The 15,767-nt window shown below is 39.0% G+C and overlaps 1 protein-coding gene across 1 annotated transcript in view; it reads left to right on the top strand.

Moving 5' to 3' along the window:
* The window catches only part of DPP4 (dipeptidyl-peptidase 4), a 79,972-nt gene extending 69,513 nt beyond the window's left edge, over positions 1–10,459 (top strand). Inside the window, exons 24-26 of the mRNA XM_012655850.1 lie at positions 7,102–7,174; positions 7,440–7,513; positions 9,520–10,459. Of these exons, the coding sequence (XP_012511304.1) occupies positions 7,102–7,174; positions 7,440–7,513; positions 9,520–9,621 (249 nt within the window). The 3' untranslated portion in view covers positions 9,622–10,459. The remainder of the gene's footprint in view (positions 1–7,101; positions 7,175–7,439; positions 7,514–9,519) is intronic.
* Positions 10,460–15,767: the final 5,308 nt, after the last annotated feature.

The following is a 15,767-nucleotide window of genomic DNA, read 5'->3' as shown; positions in this document are numbered from 1 at the left end:
CCAAAGTGTGTAATAATAAGTAAGGCCTTGATATTTTTGTCCATGTTTTTCAGCTAAGGAATTATTGATACAACAGTAGCCAGAATTATAGCCTTTAGAAGGGAATACAATTTTTAATAAAACTCAAATGAGAAAATAATTCCTTATTTGATCGTTGATGACCTGGATTTGAATGTCAAGAAACCCACATCATCATGAAAAGCACATCTTGTGCAATAAAGGTCCTACTGACCATCGAGGAAAGAGAATTAGAGGAACCATTTGTACATATGGATGGAACAGGCAGGGACACCGTGTGCAGTTCTTCAGCTTGTGCGCTGCTGAAAGAGAGTCTGCACTCCATGTCCTAAGGCCTGCACCTACAGAGCTGAGCCAGCCAGAGGGAGCACCCTTTCCTGTTCTTTCAAAGCTGCCATACAGATATGGGCCCCTGGGACTAAAGCTTAGACCCAATGCAGTGACACAAGCAGTGACTCCATAAGACTCTGTTTGGAGATGATCACCCACCTATTGCCAAGCAGCAAGGCAGGAGCACTTTTAAAGGATATCAGGGACTCTAAGAGGAAAGAAGATGTTCGTCTCCTTAAAATCCCAAGGAGCTGGTCCCAGAAGCTCTAAATGGGCAGCCAAAGTGGCTTTAAGGGTGACAAATCTGAGCTAATGAGTCATGTAGCTTGGTAGAAACATCTTTTCTGCAAGGAATCTCAGTTCCCAGCAGAAGGAAATGGTGACAGATTTGAGCAAAGAAATGAGACATCCAAGGAGACAACCCTTACAACCAGTAGCAATAAGCAAACAACTGTAGCCACCATGAGGGGGTGGGTTCGCGACTAACATTGACGAATGGCCTCTCATACGCTCAATCATAGGTCTTTTAGTCAAACCTGTAAAAAATATTAACATGTGGTAGACTTTCATTCACTCACTCAAGATGCCTGGTGTTTTAATTGTTCAGAGGTTTATTCCTTGTCAGTGCGAAAAAACAAGATTTGGGGAGAGAAATAAATGAGAACAGGTAACACAAGAACGTGAATATGGCAAGGTAGCCAATAGGTATAAAAAAGACTCATGGTTTCCAAATTGTGACTGCAAAGCCCCAGAAATTCCATAACTTGGGAGCATGTCGAGAAGGGAAGAGGAATGTCCAAGAAGTTACACTTTCAACCTCCTCCCCGTCCCTTCACCCATAGGGACCCATTTCATTATTTCATTCATTTTTTCATGCATTTATTAGGTGCCTCTATGGCCAGACATTATTCTAAGCTCTTTACATGGGCTTACTTCTCCCCCACATCCTCTGAGACAAGTATTCTATCTCCATTTTACTGACACAGAAACTGAGGCACAAAAATGTTACGTAACATACAGACATGGAGGGTTAGGAAAAGGGCACTTACCTGTATCATGAGGGAAAGAATTGGGAAGATGGGAGAAGAGCACAGATGCTCTCCATAGGTGACGCGGAGGGGAGGAGGCAGATCAGCACGGTAGACAAATGAGTAGCAAGGAGAGTGGTTTTCTGGGGATTTGTGAAGCGGGTCCAATGAACCGGGGGATAACGCAGAAGAAGGGCTGTGGGAAGAGCAGGCCAAATGGCGGCCAATAAGGCAGCACATAAGCCTGGGGAGGGAATGGATTTATGAATACACACAGAGAGAAGTACAAGATCAAGGGCAAAAGAAGTGGGGCCCAAGTCCTGGGCCTTATTGCCAAGAGAAGAGGGCAGCCTGGAACACACAGAAGGGACTGATTTAACTTGTAGAGGAGATTTATTTTGCATTTTGCTCAAAATTTGATAGGCTTTTGGCAAGTGTATGAAACAGTCATAGATTTGGCAGTCTTCTGCTAGCAGATTTGAAATGTTCAATCCTTAAGAACTGCTGCATCGTTAGGTTATGCAAAACAGGGTGCAATTTTGTAAATATGCCATCTTGTACTGATTTGACATTTGTTCTATTATCCCAGAATATGCCAAAGGGAGAGAGACCTTCAGATTTAAGCCAAACCTTAACTTGTTTGTTGAGTGCTGATAAAATGTTGACTGCTGTGTGATCTTTAAAGAAGCCAGTGTTGCTTGGTGAGGCCTGAGGTAGAGCCCCCTGTCTGGGGTTGATGGGAGCTCTTTCCTTGGCATCTCATGGGGACAGTTGTTTGATAGATGTAAACAAGTAAAACATCCGATATAGTGGGCTGAATTCATTTTTTCTTAAACATTTTGTGTGGCCTCTGTTGTGGCATTAATGATGCTTCCCAAAATGGCATCGGTTAATATTATTTATGCAGCTTTGGTTGCAAGTAGGAGAATTCATAGAGCAAGCTGGTAAACCCAAGGTAATATCTTGCTGAAGTGCTGGGTTGCCATCCATTAGACCCAGTGACTACTTGCTTTTTCTATAAGAGCCTGGAAATGGTGATGGGTGTTTGGTGCTGCTGGCAAGTGACAGTAGAACGTGATAGTAAGGGACATGGAGTTAGACAGACATGTATTCAAATTCTGTTTCCACCACTTACCAGCAGTGTGAGCTTAAGGAGGCGCCTTAACCTCTCTGAACCTCAGTTTTCTCGTCTGGATAATGGGATAATCAGACCTACCTCCCAGTGTTATTGAAATGAGTAAATGAGACACCCGGCCTGCCTTGAATCAAGGTTTCAAATCATGGCAGCTGCCATCATTATTATCTTCAGGAAGCAAATTGTCCTTATGGTTCCTACATCGCACAAGGGGTCAATTAAAAATTGTTATAGCTTCTATTTCTCATAGTACTCCCCTACCCTTGTCAGCTCTCTCTTTTATTTCAAAAATACAAAGATTTATTTGTTGGAAGGTAACTGAGGAACCAGCATGATCCAACGAGCAGCTACAGATGGTTCTTCTTGGGGATTGAAGGAAAAGCTCCTCACAGAGATGCTGTGGAATCGGCACTGCCACTGGACCAATCCTTCCCACTTCTCTTTGCCAGACTGTTGCTGGCAGCGGGGCTCTCCGGAAGTTTCTAGCCTCAGGAGAGTGCCAACTGCACCACCATTGCATCCTTGCCCATTTATCACTCTGAGTTTCCTTTTTAGTAGTTGGTGATAGACTATTCAGCTTCTAACTTAGTCATCCATTTCCTTTTTTATTTCTGTTTCCATGGATAGGCAAAGGGGGATTATCCTATCTTGGTAGGTTAAAATAGCATAATTAAATTTTTTCTAATCATTAATCATACCTTAAATTAATGCATGCATTTCTTTCACTGGCTTTGTATGTTACCTTTACAGCTTAAAGTGTGCCATACAGTGAACTGTAAAGAGTCTTAGCTGGGAAGCCAGGATGCAAAGTCTAGGAAGGAGTGATCAGTGGTTCTAGAGGCAAGGTGACACAGCTGCGTTTTCCTGGGGAGAAAAAATGTTCTGTGCAGCCTGAGAGCCTTAAAGTGGGTGTGTGTCTCCCGGCTGCCTGTCTCCCTCATCCAGAGAGGTCCCTCTGGAGACTTCTTGTAGTGAGCAGGGGAAGTGTGCATTTGAAATGGCACACTTATCTTGCAGTTGCAGGGGAAGCTTTTGTTTTATTTTTCTCTTGCTGCATTAAAGTATTTGTCTTTCTTTCTTTGTAGTGTAATATTGTTAATGTAAAACAATTTGCATCATGACACTTTTATCACAGTTTTCGTCTTTTTCTCAGTATGTTGCATTTCTCACCATGTCTAGTTCATCACAGCTACAGTGTGTACATCACAACATTTATCTTAGGCTCAGGGTTTTACTTGTTTATAAAAATTGTCTTCTTTCAGCCTGTATTCACTCCATTTAAGAAAAAAAAAAGGCAGCCAGAAACTGTTTTGGTCCAAACTCCAGTAGTTATCACATTCCTTGCTAACTGTCCTGCGTATTTATATGTCTCCTAACTATTACTCTATGTTTCAATGACATTTCTCAGTTTCATGGCTCGGGGAGGTTGTAGGAGCAGCTTTTGCTGTTCAAGCTGCCAAGCAAGGCAGGCCCATGAGGCTTTTGGAGGTGAGGTGAGGTGACACAGTTGTATATTTGGGTCAGGTCTGGGTGTTAAAGTTGACTATCTTCCATGAGCAAAGAGCTAAATTTAATTTGAGGAGAAACAAGGAGGGAGGAAGTCAGCACAGGCTCAGAGCATGGCTAGCAGAAAGGATCACTAAAGAGGACTCTCATCGGGGCAACTGCCCCTGCGATCCGGGATGTTAATGTTCACTGTCAGTATTCGAGCCTCAGCCTGCCCTGGCTCCAGCTTTGAATGCACAAAAGTGCCTTTTAGGGGATTTATTTTGACCCTTTCCTCTCCGAAGGGCAGAAAATTGCTTAGAGTTCTAGTGCCATTTTAGGCTATACATCATTTGTACAGTCGGAAAATATGCCTCCCAGATCTCGCAGGGCTGTACAGACCAATCTCTTTTCTGATTATTTCAGACTGGGAAGGCATGGGGTCTCTGGAAGGTACCTAAGTATTCCTGCTATTATTGTGTACTTCAAATTCCAAGACAGTTAATAAACATTTTATTTCACACTGTGCCTCTGCTGAAGACCACATCATAAGCAGCTTGGAATTTTAGTAGGGACGCAGTGCAACATAGGAAGTAAAAGGGGCTTTGCTGTCAGATTTTGTTCGGCTCTTGCTATATCGTACCTGGTGCAGGTTACTCATCTTCTGGATCTCGATGCTTCCATCTATAAAGCAGGGTTTTGGTGTAGACCTATTTTACATGCACGTTGTGAGAATTAGATACAACAGGGCTTTTGTAAATCCTTCATGGTGCTTAACACAGTGACAGAGTAAATGCTCAATAGATGTTAGCTATTATTACTAATGGCATGGTGTATTGCTTGAAAGTGGGCGAAACGTATCTGAGTAAATTTCAGAATGAGATTAGTTTATTCTGTCCACCCCAACTGATAACACTTGCCTCTGCAAAACTGGGACCAAATATAGTGGACAATACAAATGCTTAATAAGTTCTTACATTTATTCATTTAATTTGTAAATACTTAGCACTGTATAAAATGCCAAGAATAATGAACAGTATAGACAAATCTTTTTTCTTATGGATCTTATTGTTTAGTGGGGTATATAACAAATAAATATTGATTGCCTAAGATAAAAAAAATGAATGGATAGATGAATGGTGATGTTGGGATGGATGGTTGGATTCATACATGGATGTATTTATCTGAGACATCTCACCAGATAAAAAGTTTCTCAAAAATAAAGTAAAATAAAAGTATAACTTTTAAGGAGTCCTCGGTGTTTATTCTGAAAGTTCATGAATAAATCCTCAATTTGGGTCAGAAATGGAACATGGTCAAGACAAGTGGGAACTAGCCTACTCAGGAGTGGAAGGCATTTGTTCTAAGTTTATCAGGACAGAGTGACCTTGGGACATTCAGTCAACTGAAACATTTTGGGTGACTCTGTCCTGAAAATTGTAGACAGAATGCCTTTTTTCTAGAAACACTGAGTCACAGAATTCTCCTATCAGCATCATAAATTTAACCAAAAAAAAGAGAAAAAATAAAATGCTTTGCCAGGTCTCTTGGTTCCTATTTCTGTGAGGCAGTAAGGAGTTACAGACATTCCCTACTTATCCACAGGGGATACATTGCAAGACCCCAGTGGATGCCTGAAAACAGATAGTACTGAGCCCCACGTACACTATGTTTCTTGTTTCTTCCTATACATACATACCTATAGTAAAATTTAATTTAAAATTAGACACAGTAAGAGATCAACAATGATAATAAAATAGAACGATTATAACAATATACTATAATAAAAATTATGTGAATGTGTTCTCTCTTTCTCTCAAAATATCTTTGTATACTGTACTGAAGGAAACCTCAACTGCAGAAGCTGAAACCATGGATAAAGGGGGACTACTCAATTCTTATTCCCATTTTACAGAAATCAGGGCTCAGAGAGCAGCATGTCTCCTGTTGTACAGCTCACTGATACTGAAGCTGGGACTAGAATATGAACGCTCTAACCTTAGTCTTATTCCCTTCCTGCCAGGCCACCAGGGTTCCCATCAAAAATATTAAGCTGCTGTTAGCTACAAAGGTATCTGTAAAATACACACCTTGGCTCTCATCGAGTGGACTTTGGCTACAGGACCAGCCATGGAGAGGCTCCTGCCCCTTGCCCAGCCCAACCCTTAATAGGACAATCAAAGCAGACTCTAGCTCACTCCCTCCAAAAGGCACTATAGTGTCTTTGTGACATTTCTACCTTCATCCCAACTTTCTTAATACCTCCCAGTTGTAATCAGATGACTAGATCTATACTTTCAATGGCTTTGTCATCCAAGACCCCTGACCCTCATTGTAGGAGCCCTACCTGACTCGGGCCACAAAGCAGTCTCAAAAAGCTGACCTCCCAATTTTTTATCCTATTTCCCTGGCTGATTTGGGAATGATTTGATCCAACAGCAGCATTTCCTCCAGTATATACAGAATGAGGCAGACAACAACCCACTGATTTTCTAAGGCCATTCTTGATCTTTTTTACCCTTTTCCCCTCCCATATGTTACATTTGCCTAGATTTTTAACATCTGTTCCCAAAGAGGTAATATTTGCTTTTCATTCAGAGCCTAGCAATGTGGACCAAAGTTCACATGACATATTGCAGAGTATGTTTAGTTGCAAATGCTATGTACAGGCTCTTTGAAATGTAGCATGTATGGCACCATGTGACACACGGTTGCCATGGTAATACACTTTTTGGCTGAACTACAGCAGAAGCCCATGGAACATACATTGCTAATATGAGACTCTGCCCTGTGCTAATGCATAGGACACAGCCAATCTGGGATCTGGGACTCAAGGGGTTTTGCATGCAGGCTGGGTGGCAGGTGCCCTCTTCCTGCATGTGCAGGGAAGATGTGGCATCCTCTCTTTCCAGTCCTGTCTCCCAAGCACAGGGCATGCTGTGCATTCTGCCATGCATGGAGACAGCATTTGCTTGAATATCGGTTTGCTATATTTTGTATCAAAGGGGGCCCCAGCTGAAAACATTTTATTTTGTAAACTGAAGTGAAAAATCAGTTTATGGCAGATCCTTTTTTGAATAATGACATTCTTTTTCCCAATTCCAGAATTCAACAGTCATGAGCAGAGCTGAAAATTTTAAACAAGTTGAGTACCTCCTTATTCATGGAACAGCAGATGGTGAGTTTCAGTTAATTAGACTTTTTAGTATCACAGACAGGTTTGCAATTTCACTACTGACAAAACAAAAGCATGAGGGGCAAGACTGTTACATTTACTTCAATAAAACAGTGTTGCTTTCCACAACTCACTTGTCTTGGGCTAAATGGGATGCTGAGTTCTAGAACTTCAAACAGTCCCTTTCTTCTTATGCCTTTCCCACCCTTTGGTATCAGAAAACTGGAACAGCTATTAGCTACTTTATGTTTCCTTTCTCTCCCTGCAGATAACGTTCACTTTCAGCAGTCAGCTCAGATCTCCAAAGCCTTGGTGGATGCTGGAGTGGATTTCCAGGCAATGGTATAGAAAAACTTTGTGCCCGGGGAGGGAAGTTGCTGGTGGGGCGTAGTTTCCTCTTTCAGGGCTACTTCTCATAGAAGTACTGGAGACAGCGACAGAATGAAAAGGAGTTTTATTTTTCCAGTGTGAAGTTAGAGGAGTGCTATCCTTGAGCGATACAGAGTAATATTCAATAATATTAGAGAGTTTGGGGTTGAGAAGCACAATGTGCATATCCTGTGAGTGTCAAAACACTACTACTCTCCTATTCATGTGATTGTTCAGTCTCCCTATTTTGATTAAAAAAAAAAATTACTCTGCCACACACTTACTTATTCAGTAAGTGTGTGGCAGAGTAATTCTAAAGTGAAACCAGCATGACAGTAGCTCAGCTCAAATATGAAAATCCATTTCTGTCTAGTGTGTATTACTAGCCATTCTAATAACAGTGGGGTATAAATGATCAGCACACTTCAGTTTTACAATTGTCTTGTTATCTTTGCTGAACAACCACAGGCAATAAACAATTAGGTTTGTTTTATAAAGTCAGAAATGGCTAGAGCTGTTGTTGTCTATACAGAGGATCTTTCTGGGTATTAAGTCAAATTCATTTTCTGCATTAGAGATTTTCAGACTAAAAAAAAAAAAATATATATATATATATATTCACACACACATATGTATATGTGTGTCCTCTAACACTGTAGTCCCCAACCCCTGGGCTGCGGACTAGTACCAGTCCCATCCCTGGCCTGTTAGGGACCGGGCTGCAGAGCTCCACTGGCCCGTTCCACTCTCCAGCAACCCCGTCCACGGAAAAATTGTCTTCCATGAAACTTGGGAACCGGGGCCGCACAGCAGGAGGTGAGCAGCAGGCCAGCGAGCAGAGCTTCGTCTGTAGTCTGTATGTATTTACAGGCTTACAGCCGATCCCCATCACAGATCACCGCCTGAGCTCCCCACCCTGCTACCCAACCCCCTGTCCGTGGAAAAATCGTCTTCCATGAAATCAGTCCCTGGTTCCAAAAAGGTTGGGGACTGCTGTGAGTCTAACACACATGGTTTGCTCTGTGCTCAGTTCAAATGGTGCCAACTGTATAGGAGTGGAACAGTTATTTGATACTGAGAAAAACTGGTATATCTTTTGGGTCAGATTTTCATAAGAAGTTGAATTTTTCCACTATTTAAAGAAAAGACACATGATACTTAAGTATTTTTAAAGCATTTTTTAAAAGTTAACTTAAGTCTCCATAACATATGTTTACCCAGAAATAAATGACTTTCCAATTATTTAATAAAGTATGAGTTGATAAATTTTTGCCTCAGGTCATAAACTCCATCTACATGAATGTTAGACATTCAGGTAAAAAAAAAAAAAAAAAAAGCCAGTATAAAATCTAAGTGTGTTAAAGAATACATTTTCCATGTAACCTTTTTTGAACAACCACAGGCAGTATTACATTTGAGTTTTGACTTCACTTATATTAAACATACATATGTAATATTAAAATAGACTTCTCCAATTTCTTAGTGATATATATTAGGAAAAATGCTTTCTAAAAATTCATTTATTTTAATACAGTTTATCTTACTACAGTGTAAAGAAATTTGACACTTGATAACACTTAATTAAAACAAGTGGGCTTAATGGGATAAACATTCCTTCCTATGCATGGCATGTTTCTAAGTGTCCTTTGAGTCCAATATGGAAATGGATTTGGGTGTTTTAATTAGAATTTACATATCCTTAAAGCACTATGCAGGAAGCCAAATTCACAGTGAGTTCTCTCGGCACCTGCAAAAGAGAATCAGACTTCTGTAGGACAGAACAACATGCCCTGGAAAAGCTCTGGGGGAAAATGAGACACCCATCCTGTTTGATCCTGTTTCAGTGTATAAACAGTTTCAGGAATTAAAACACTCTGTTTTATACCACGTATGCTTAGGAGAGCACATTTGAATTTATTAGTTTTTTTAAAAAAAGAGAACTGACTTCCTAATTTTGCCCTTTTTCTTTCTCTCTCTAGTGGTATACTGATGAAGACCATGGAATCGCTAGCAGCACAGCCCACCAACATATATATACCCATATGAGCCACTTCATAAAACAATGCTTCTCTTTACCTTAGCACCTCAAAACGGCATGCCATTTAAAGCTTATTAAAAGCCATGTTTGTTCTCATTATCTCAAAACCTCACTGTCAAGATGATCTTTAAAAAAACACACTTAAATCAAGATTTTTAAGGTTACCTTTGTTCCCCAAATCCATACCTATAATCAAAAGTAGGGACTCTCTTCACAACAGATTATTACCTTACAGAATTTTGAATTATCCAGTTTGGTTTTGTTTATCATTTGAAATCATTTCCACATCAGCTACTGAAACAACAGATATGAATTGTTTTTATGTGAGTTTCACATAGGTTCCCTGGCAGCATTTTAATTTTTCTAACTGGACTAGTCCAGATTTTGTCCTCTTTAAAGGGATTGCAAGATGCAGGCAGGGACAAGATAACAGGGAACAGGGAGAGAAGATAGCAGGGCATGGCTGGGAACCCAAGTCCAAGCATACCAATCCGACCAGGGTACTGTCAGCTCCCCTCGGAGAAGAGCTGCTCACAGCCAGACTGGCACAGTTTTCTGAGAAAGACTATTCAAACAGTCTCAGGAAATCAAATATGCAAAGCACTGACTTCTAAGTAAAACCACAGCAGTTGAATAGACTCCAAAGAAATGTAAGGGAAACTGCCAGCAATGCAGGCCCCCAGGTGCCAGTTATGGCTATAGGTGCTACGAAAACACAGCAAGGGTGATGGGAAAGCATTGTAAATGTGCTTGAAAAAAAAATACTGATGTTCCTAGTGAAAGAGGCAGCTTGAAACTGAGATGTGAACACATCAGCTTGCCCTGTTAAAAGATGAAAATATTTGTATCGCAAATCCTAACTTGAAGGAGTCTTGCATCAATTTTTCATATTTCATTTCTTTAAGCATCTTAATTAAAAGAATGTTTTAACTTCCTTGGACTCATTTTTAAAAAAGGAAAATAAACTAGAATGTTATATATTATTATTCCCATTCTACATACTGTGAGTTTTCCCCTGGTCACTTAATAAATGTGCCTTCATTTTTTCAGAAATAATGAGTTATGTCTTGAATCAGACCTAAACCACACTGGCATATGGACACATTTATCCAGAAAGCTTCATGTTTATTTTGCTAGTAATCCAAGACTACCTTGTAAACATGGAAAGAGTTCAGCTTTTGTAAAATATTAGATACACAAAAATGTGTTACACTAAGTGGTTCATGAGGTTTTTGTCTAATATAGAGGTAATTTCTGTTATCAAAAATACATATAGTTTTTGAGAAATCGACTTAAAATAATTTTAGTTATTTGTATAATGCATAATTTATAATTTTATTCTAAGGAACTATCATGAGGCTCATATAAGAATAAACAATATCAGAAATATCATTTTGGCAGTTCTGATTGCTCAGTAGAAGTTAAAAAAAGTCAAGTCGATCACTTAAGTGTTTGACCAATTATTTTTGGTTGACATCATCATAGAAGTGAAACTATAAATTTCAAATGCTGAATTTGGCCTAGCAAAGCAATGTCTAGATCACTGAAGAAACATGATTTTTGTTTCAATTATTTGCAAAACAGCCTTGTTTTTTGAAAATTGACTTTATGAATTTAAACTTAGCTTCAGACCATTTGCTAGACAAAGTTTTCCCAGACAGGGTGAGCTACAGCATAAAAATCTAAAAATGGAAGAAATGGAAAAAAAATCTATCAATTCAACATGAGACTGGTGAGTCATGCATAGGCATGGACAGAGGATTGTGAAATCCATCTTCAACTATATTTCCAGAGCATGCCATTGAGAACTTCACCTTAATTAAATCTCAAATCCCGCTCATCCATTGGAACCACAAACTGACCTTCAAACCCATAGGGATCTTGTCAAAATTGTACTTCTTAATATAGTTCAATCATTGTGAGTAGCTGAACCAATCTTTGCAGAGTTCCCTATCAAAGAGCAATAATAATATATGTTCACATCCTGGACAGAATTAATAGTCATAAAAGCAGATTAAATAGAAATTTTCCTTTTATATTTCAGATATTGTACAATATCGGATATTATATAATAACCAGATATTACAATAATAGTATCTAAGGCAAATATTGTATAATATTTGTACAATATCAAAATTATATGAATTCATTGTTTCTTTAGTTTCTGAACATGCTAAATGTTTTCTCTAGAGCCCAGCGGTAGTCCCAGTACATAACTTTCAGACCTTGGAGGTTAAAAATGGCAGTGATATGAATAAAGTCAAAGTACTTTTCATTTGACCCTCATAGGACAAGGTTTACTCTCCAATAAGAGTTTTAAATTAGCTTACTGGAAAAAGAAGATAAGGAAATTGACAAGTTTCCAGAGATAAACTTAATCTGAGGGTAAGTTTGAAACGTGCAGAAACCATTCATACCACTAAGTCGTGCAGACTTATCTTGCCATCGACAGTTGCAGCCTCTGCAGGTAAATGCATGGTTATTAATATCCTTTCATAAACATCTCAAGTACATCAGTGCCCAGGGGGCACATACACCAAAAGAAGGGAGAAATGGTCTCTTCTTTGGACACAGGGTTTGTTGTTTAAGTTTCTATCAATGTTTTTAGAAAACCACGTTTAAAATTATGTTTGGACTGTTTTTGTTGGAAATCTTGCTAAAAGTGATTAAATACCTCCATGCTTTCTTAAATATCAGGCACAGAACATAATTCAATGCATCCTTGATGACTTAGAGCCCTGATCATAAAGATCAATTATCACATCAGCCTGTATATCATTCTAGATATTTTTTGTTTCCTTTCTTGTTCACAGGTGGGCACTGAGGTTACCAGTTCCACCTCTTGGCATTTGCTGCTTCACCTCTAAGTTGATATGAGGATGCCAATTTATAAGACTACTAGATGTGTGTACAATATTTAAGACTCAATAAACTCTAAATAAAAAAACACCAAAACACAAGCTTGGCTTTTTCCACGAAGTAAGAGAATTTTGTTGGCCAACTTTGTGACAGTCATTTCAATCGTGTCCAAGAACCTTTTTGCATACATCCTGAGTGACCTAGAGCATGTATTCAGAATGTCTGTGGGATACAGATGATTGAGAATGAGAGACAAATGAGGGTGATAAGAGGATAACATCACTACCTCACAAGAACAGATCAGCGCATGGTACTATTAAGACCAATGTTATGCTCAGTAGATACTTATCATCTTTCTGTTTGTTATCTTTCTGTGACAATATTAACATTTAAACCCAAGAATCTGCATTAATAAAAAGAGTGAGAACTTCCTTACTACTGATTGAGAAGGGTAACTTCTCTGGTGCTTACAGGCTTTCAACTTCAACAAACTCAATCACAGTTCTTATTCTACACAACCTTTCATCTGAACCAACTCTCCAAGTTTTTCAAATTATTTAAAAATCATGTGTGAGCATGGTGAGACATGTGACCATTCAACAACCAAAACCCTCAATTGTTTTTTTAAGCTTCTTCTATCCAAAGTCATGGTATTTGTGACTCAAGAGCAAAAAAAAAAGTATTTCATTGGGTTGGTTTGGTTTCCACTGTTAATCACAGAAAAATGGGTGAGAAAGAAAATGTAACATTGAGAGGAAATATTACTCCTCTTAACCTTATTCTGGTTCCAAGAGCCAGAATGACTACCCTAGTGAGGAGGAAGGTGGTCACGTTGCACCTCCTTACTGCAGCCGAGGTCACATGGACCTGGCTTAAGTTCTCAGCACCACTGCTCATTACTGGGAAGTGTTTAAAGAACATTACTTAAACTCTTTGAACTCCAGAGTCTTAATTAGAAAAAAATACAAAAATACCTACTCCCACAATAGTTGCATTGCTGTGAAGGTTTACAGATATACCATGCCTGGCACCTTTCTTTCATATTTCCCTCTTCCTAGTCACAGCTATTTAGCTGCTCCTCCTGCCTTCGTGGCTCCATAGGTGGCACAGGTTTTTGCCTTAGGCTTCTGTGTCCTCAGGTGCTGGGCACATAAAGGTACTCAGTAAGTATTTACTTTTGACATGGCAGTGAGAATCCACTGTGGATCTCTAACCATTCTTAATGAACCAAGCGGCAGAATTTCCTGTTATAGTTTACTTATGAGTCAACAGCCTCTGCTGGCTGGGTAAACAGCAGAGCACAGAAGTGGGCTCTGGAGAGTTACAAAGGAGGGGTAAAACACCAAACACCATTCCTACCTACAAGAAGCTTATAAACAAATGGAAGAAAGAAGTTGCGTGAAAGAAACCTATGACTCTACACACACCAAAAGGCAAGAATACCTACGTAGAAAGCTAGGTCCATGATAAGAATTGATGAGCGGGGCAGGATGCAAGGGTGGGTAGGGGGAAGGTGGTTTCTGGACTCTGATGAGGCAGCCATTGCCTGAATTTTGTACTATACTTAGATTTTTTTAGTACTCTCATGCTTATTCTGTTGACGCTATGCTTTTCACATTTTTTTCAAATACAACTATATGTACATATATGTGCGCATATATATATATAAAATATCCATATATAAAAGAATGCTCTACATAAAAATAATTATAATAAAGCTATCATGTCTAGAGGTACTTGTTAGGTGGCCAAGGAGTATGCTTGAGCCTGTCTGCTTTCTATCCTAACAGAAATTTATAGACCACTCACCGAGAGTCTGGTTTTATAATCTAGGAGTCATCCCAGGAGGAAGATCCCTAAGGAGATGATTCTACTCTTTCCCCACTGCATTCTGTACTGTTCTGCCACCCTAATCTTTTCAAACATTCATTTCTCTCCATTACTCAAAGCTCTTAATGGGTAAAATTCACATGTCCTAGTATGGAATTGAACATCATTTATAATGTCCCTGACTTGTGTTTCTATCTTTTCCCACAAGTCTTCACTACCCTCCTAACACTCCACCATACTGGGCCATATATCAAATATACCAGGCTCTAGTTATGCCATACATCTTTACTTTTTATTTTCATCTTTAGTACAATACTAACATAGGTTTGAGAATCTTTGCAGTTTGCGGAGTGCCTTTCCTTCCCCATTTCTATCCTAATTCATATGCTACCTCTTCTATAACATTTTCCTTAAATTCCTCAAACTCGAGATCCATCCTTGAGTTACTCACCACTTTAATCAAACCACCAACTCAGCATCATGTTACAGGTATGTATTCCACCCTCTCTTAGAAGCAAGGATCATGATCTGATTTTCAAAGTTCCAGAATAAACAGTGGTGGCCAATACACCAATTGAATTGGCATGGTAGTTGTATCACTTAGCAGCAGCTTTCTATGGAGAGCACCTACATATATCTCTAAAATAAAGCATTACCAGTAATCCTTGATTTTTAGGTGTCTTCAGTGGGTTGACTACAACTAACCTCTCAATATAGATATTTAAAGAATCATCATATTATCCAAATTATTCTCATACAACTTTCAGATGGTGATAATTTAATTTCATCATGTGAATATATGAAATAGATATATTGAAAAACCTGGAGAGCAATCTTCCAATGATAGTAAAATAGGCAAGTGTCCATGAGCAAACAGGCTAAAGTTAAAACAAAAACAGAGGTAGGTCAGTGCAAATAGGAAACAGAATAAGTAATACGTTTAAGAGTCAAGAAAAATCCTAAAAGATCTAGGCATAGTGTTGCAATACAAGTTGCTTGTGAATCATCAGTGGAAAGTTTCTATCAAACTATAGATTAAAACTTCACCAAAGTGACATTCATATTATATTTAGGAAAAAAAACTTCCCAATATCGTAGGCTGTTAAACAGTAGCAATTACAAAGTAAACTCACTAGTCAAGAGAAAAATATCAACCAGTAGGTTAAGATAGAGTTCTGAATGTAATTATCTCCAAAACACACTGCCAGATGGCTACAAAAGAATTATGGTCCCATCTGACTTTTGTAACAAATAGGGAGGAGACAACTTTTAGAAAATGCTTTCCCCATGGAAGTTAAAAACAGAAGTCTAAAGAGTTCTAATAAGGAGGAATCCTACTAATGACCTTGGAACTTTTTACTAGTCATGGGAGCAATGTCCTTTAAACCCATTTCTGGGAAAATGAGAAAATGCATCCTCGTATAGTTCTCATGATTTCTTGTTCATAAAATTAAACTTGTTTACTCTCGAAACATACTCTTGAGTGTTTACATCACCAAG

The sequence above is a fragment of the Propithecus coquereli genome, unplaced genomic scaffold (assembly GCF_000956105.1).
Source record: "Propithecus coquereli isolate 6110/MARCELLA unplaced genomic scaffold, Pcoq_1.0 Scaffold49, whole genome shotgun sequence".
NCBI classification, from domain to species: domain Eukaryota; kingdom Metazoa; phylum Chordata; class Mammalia; order Primates; family Indriidae; genus Propithecus; species Propithecus coquereli.
This window is presented reverse-complemented; position numbering and strand designations above follow the sequence as displayed.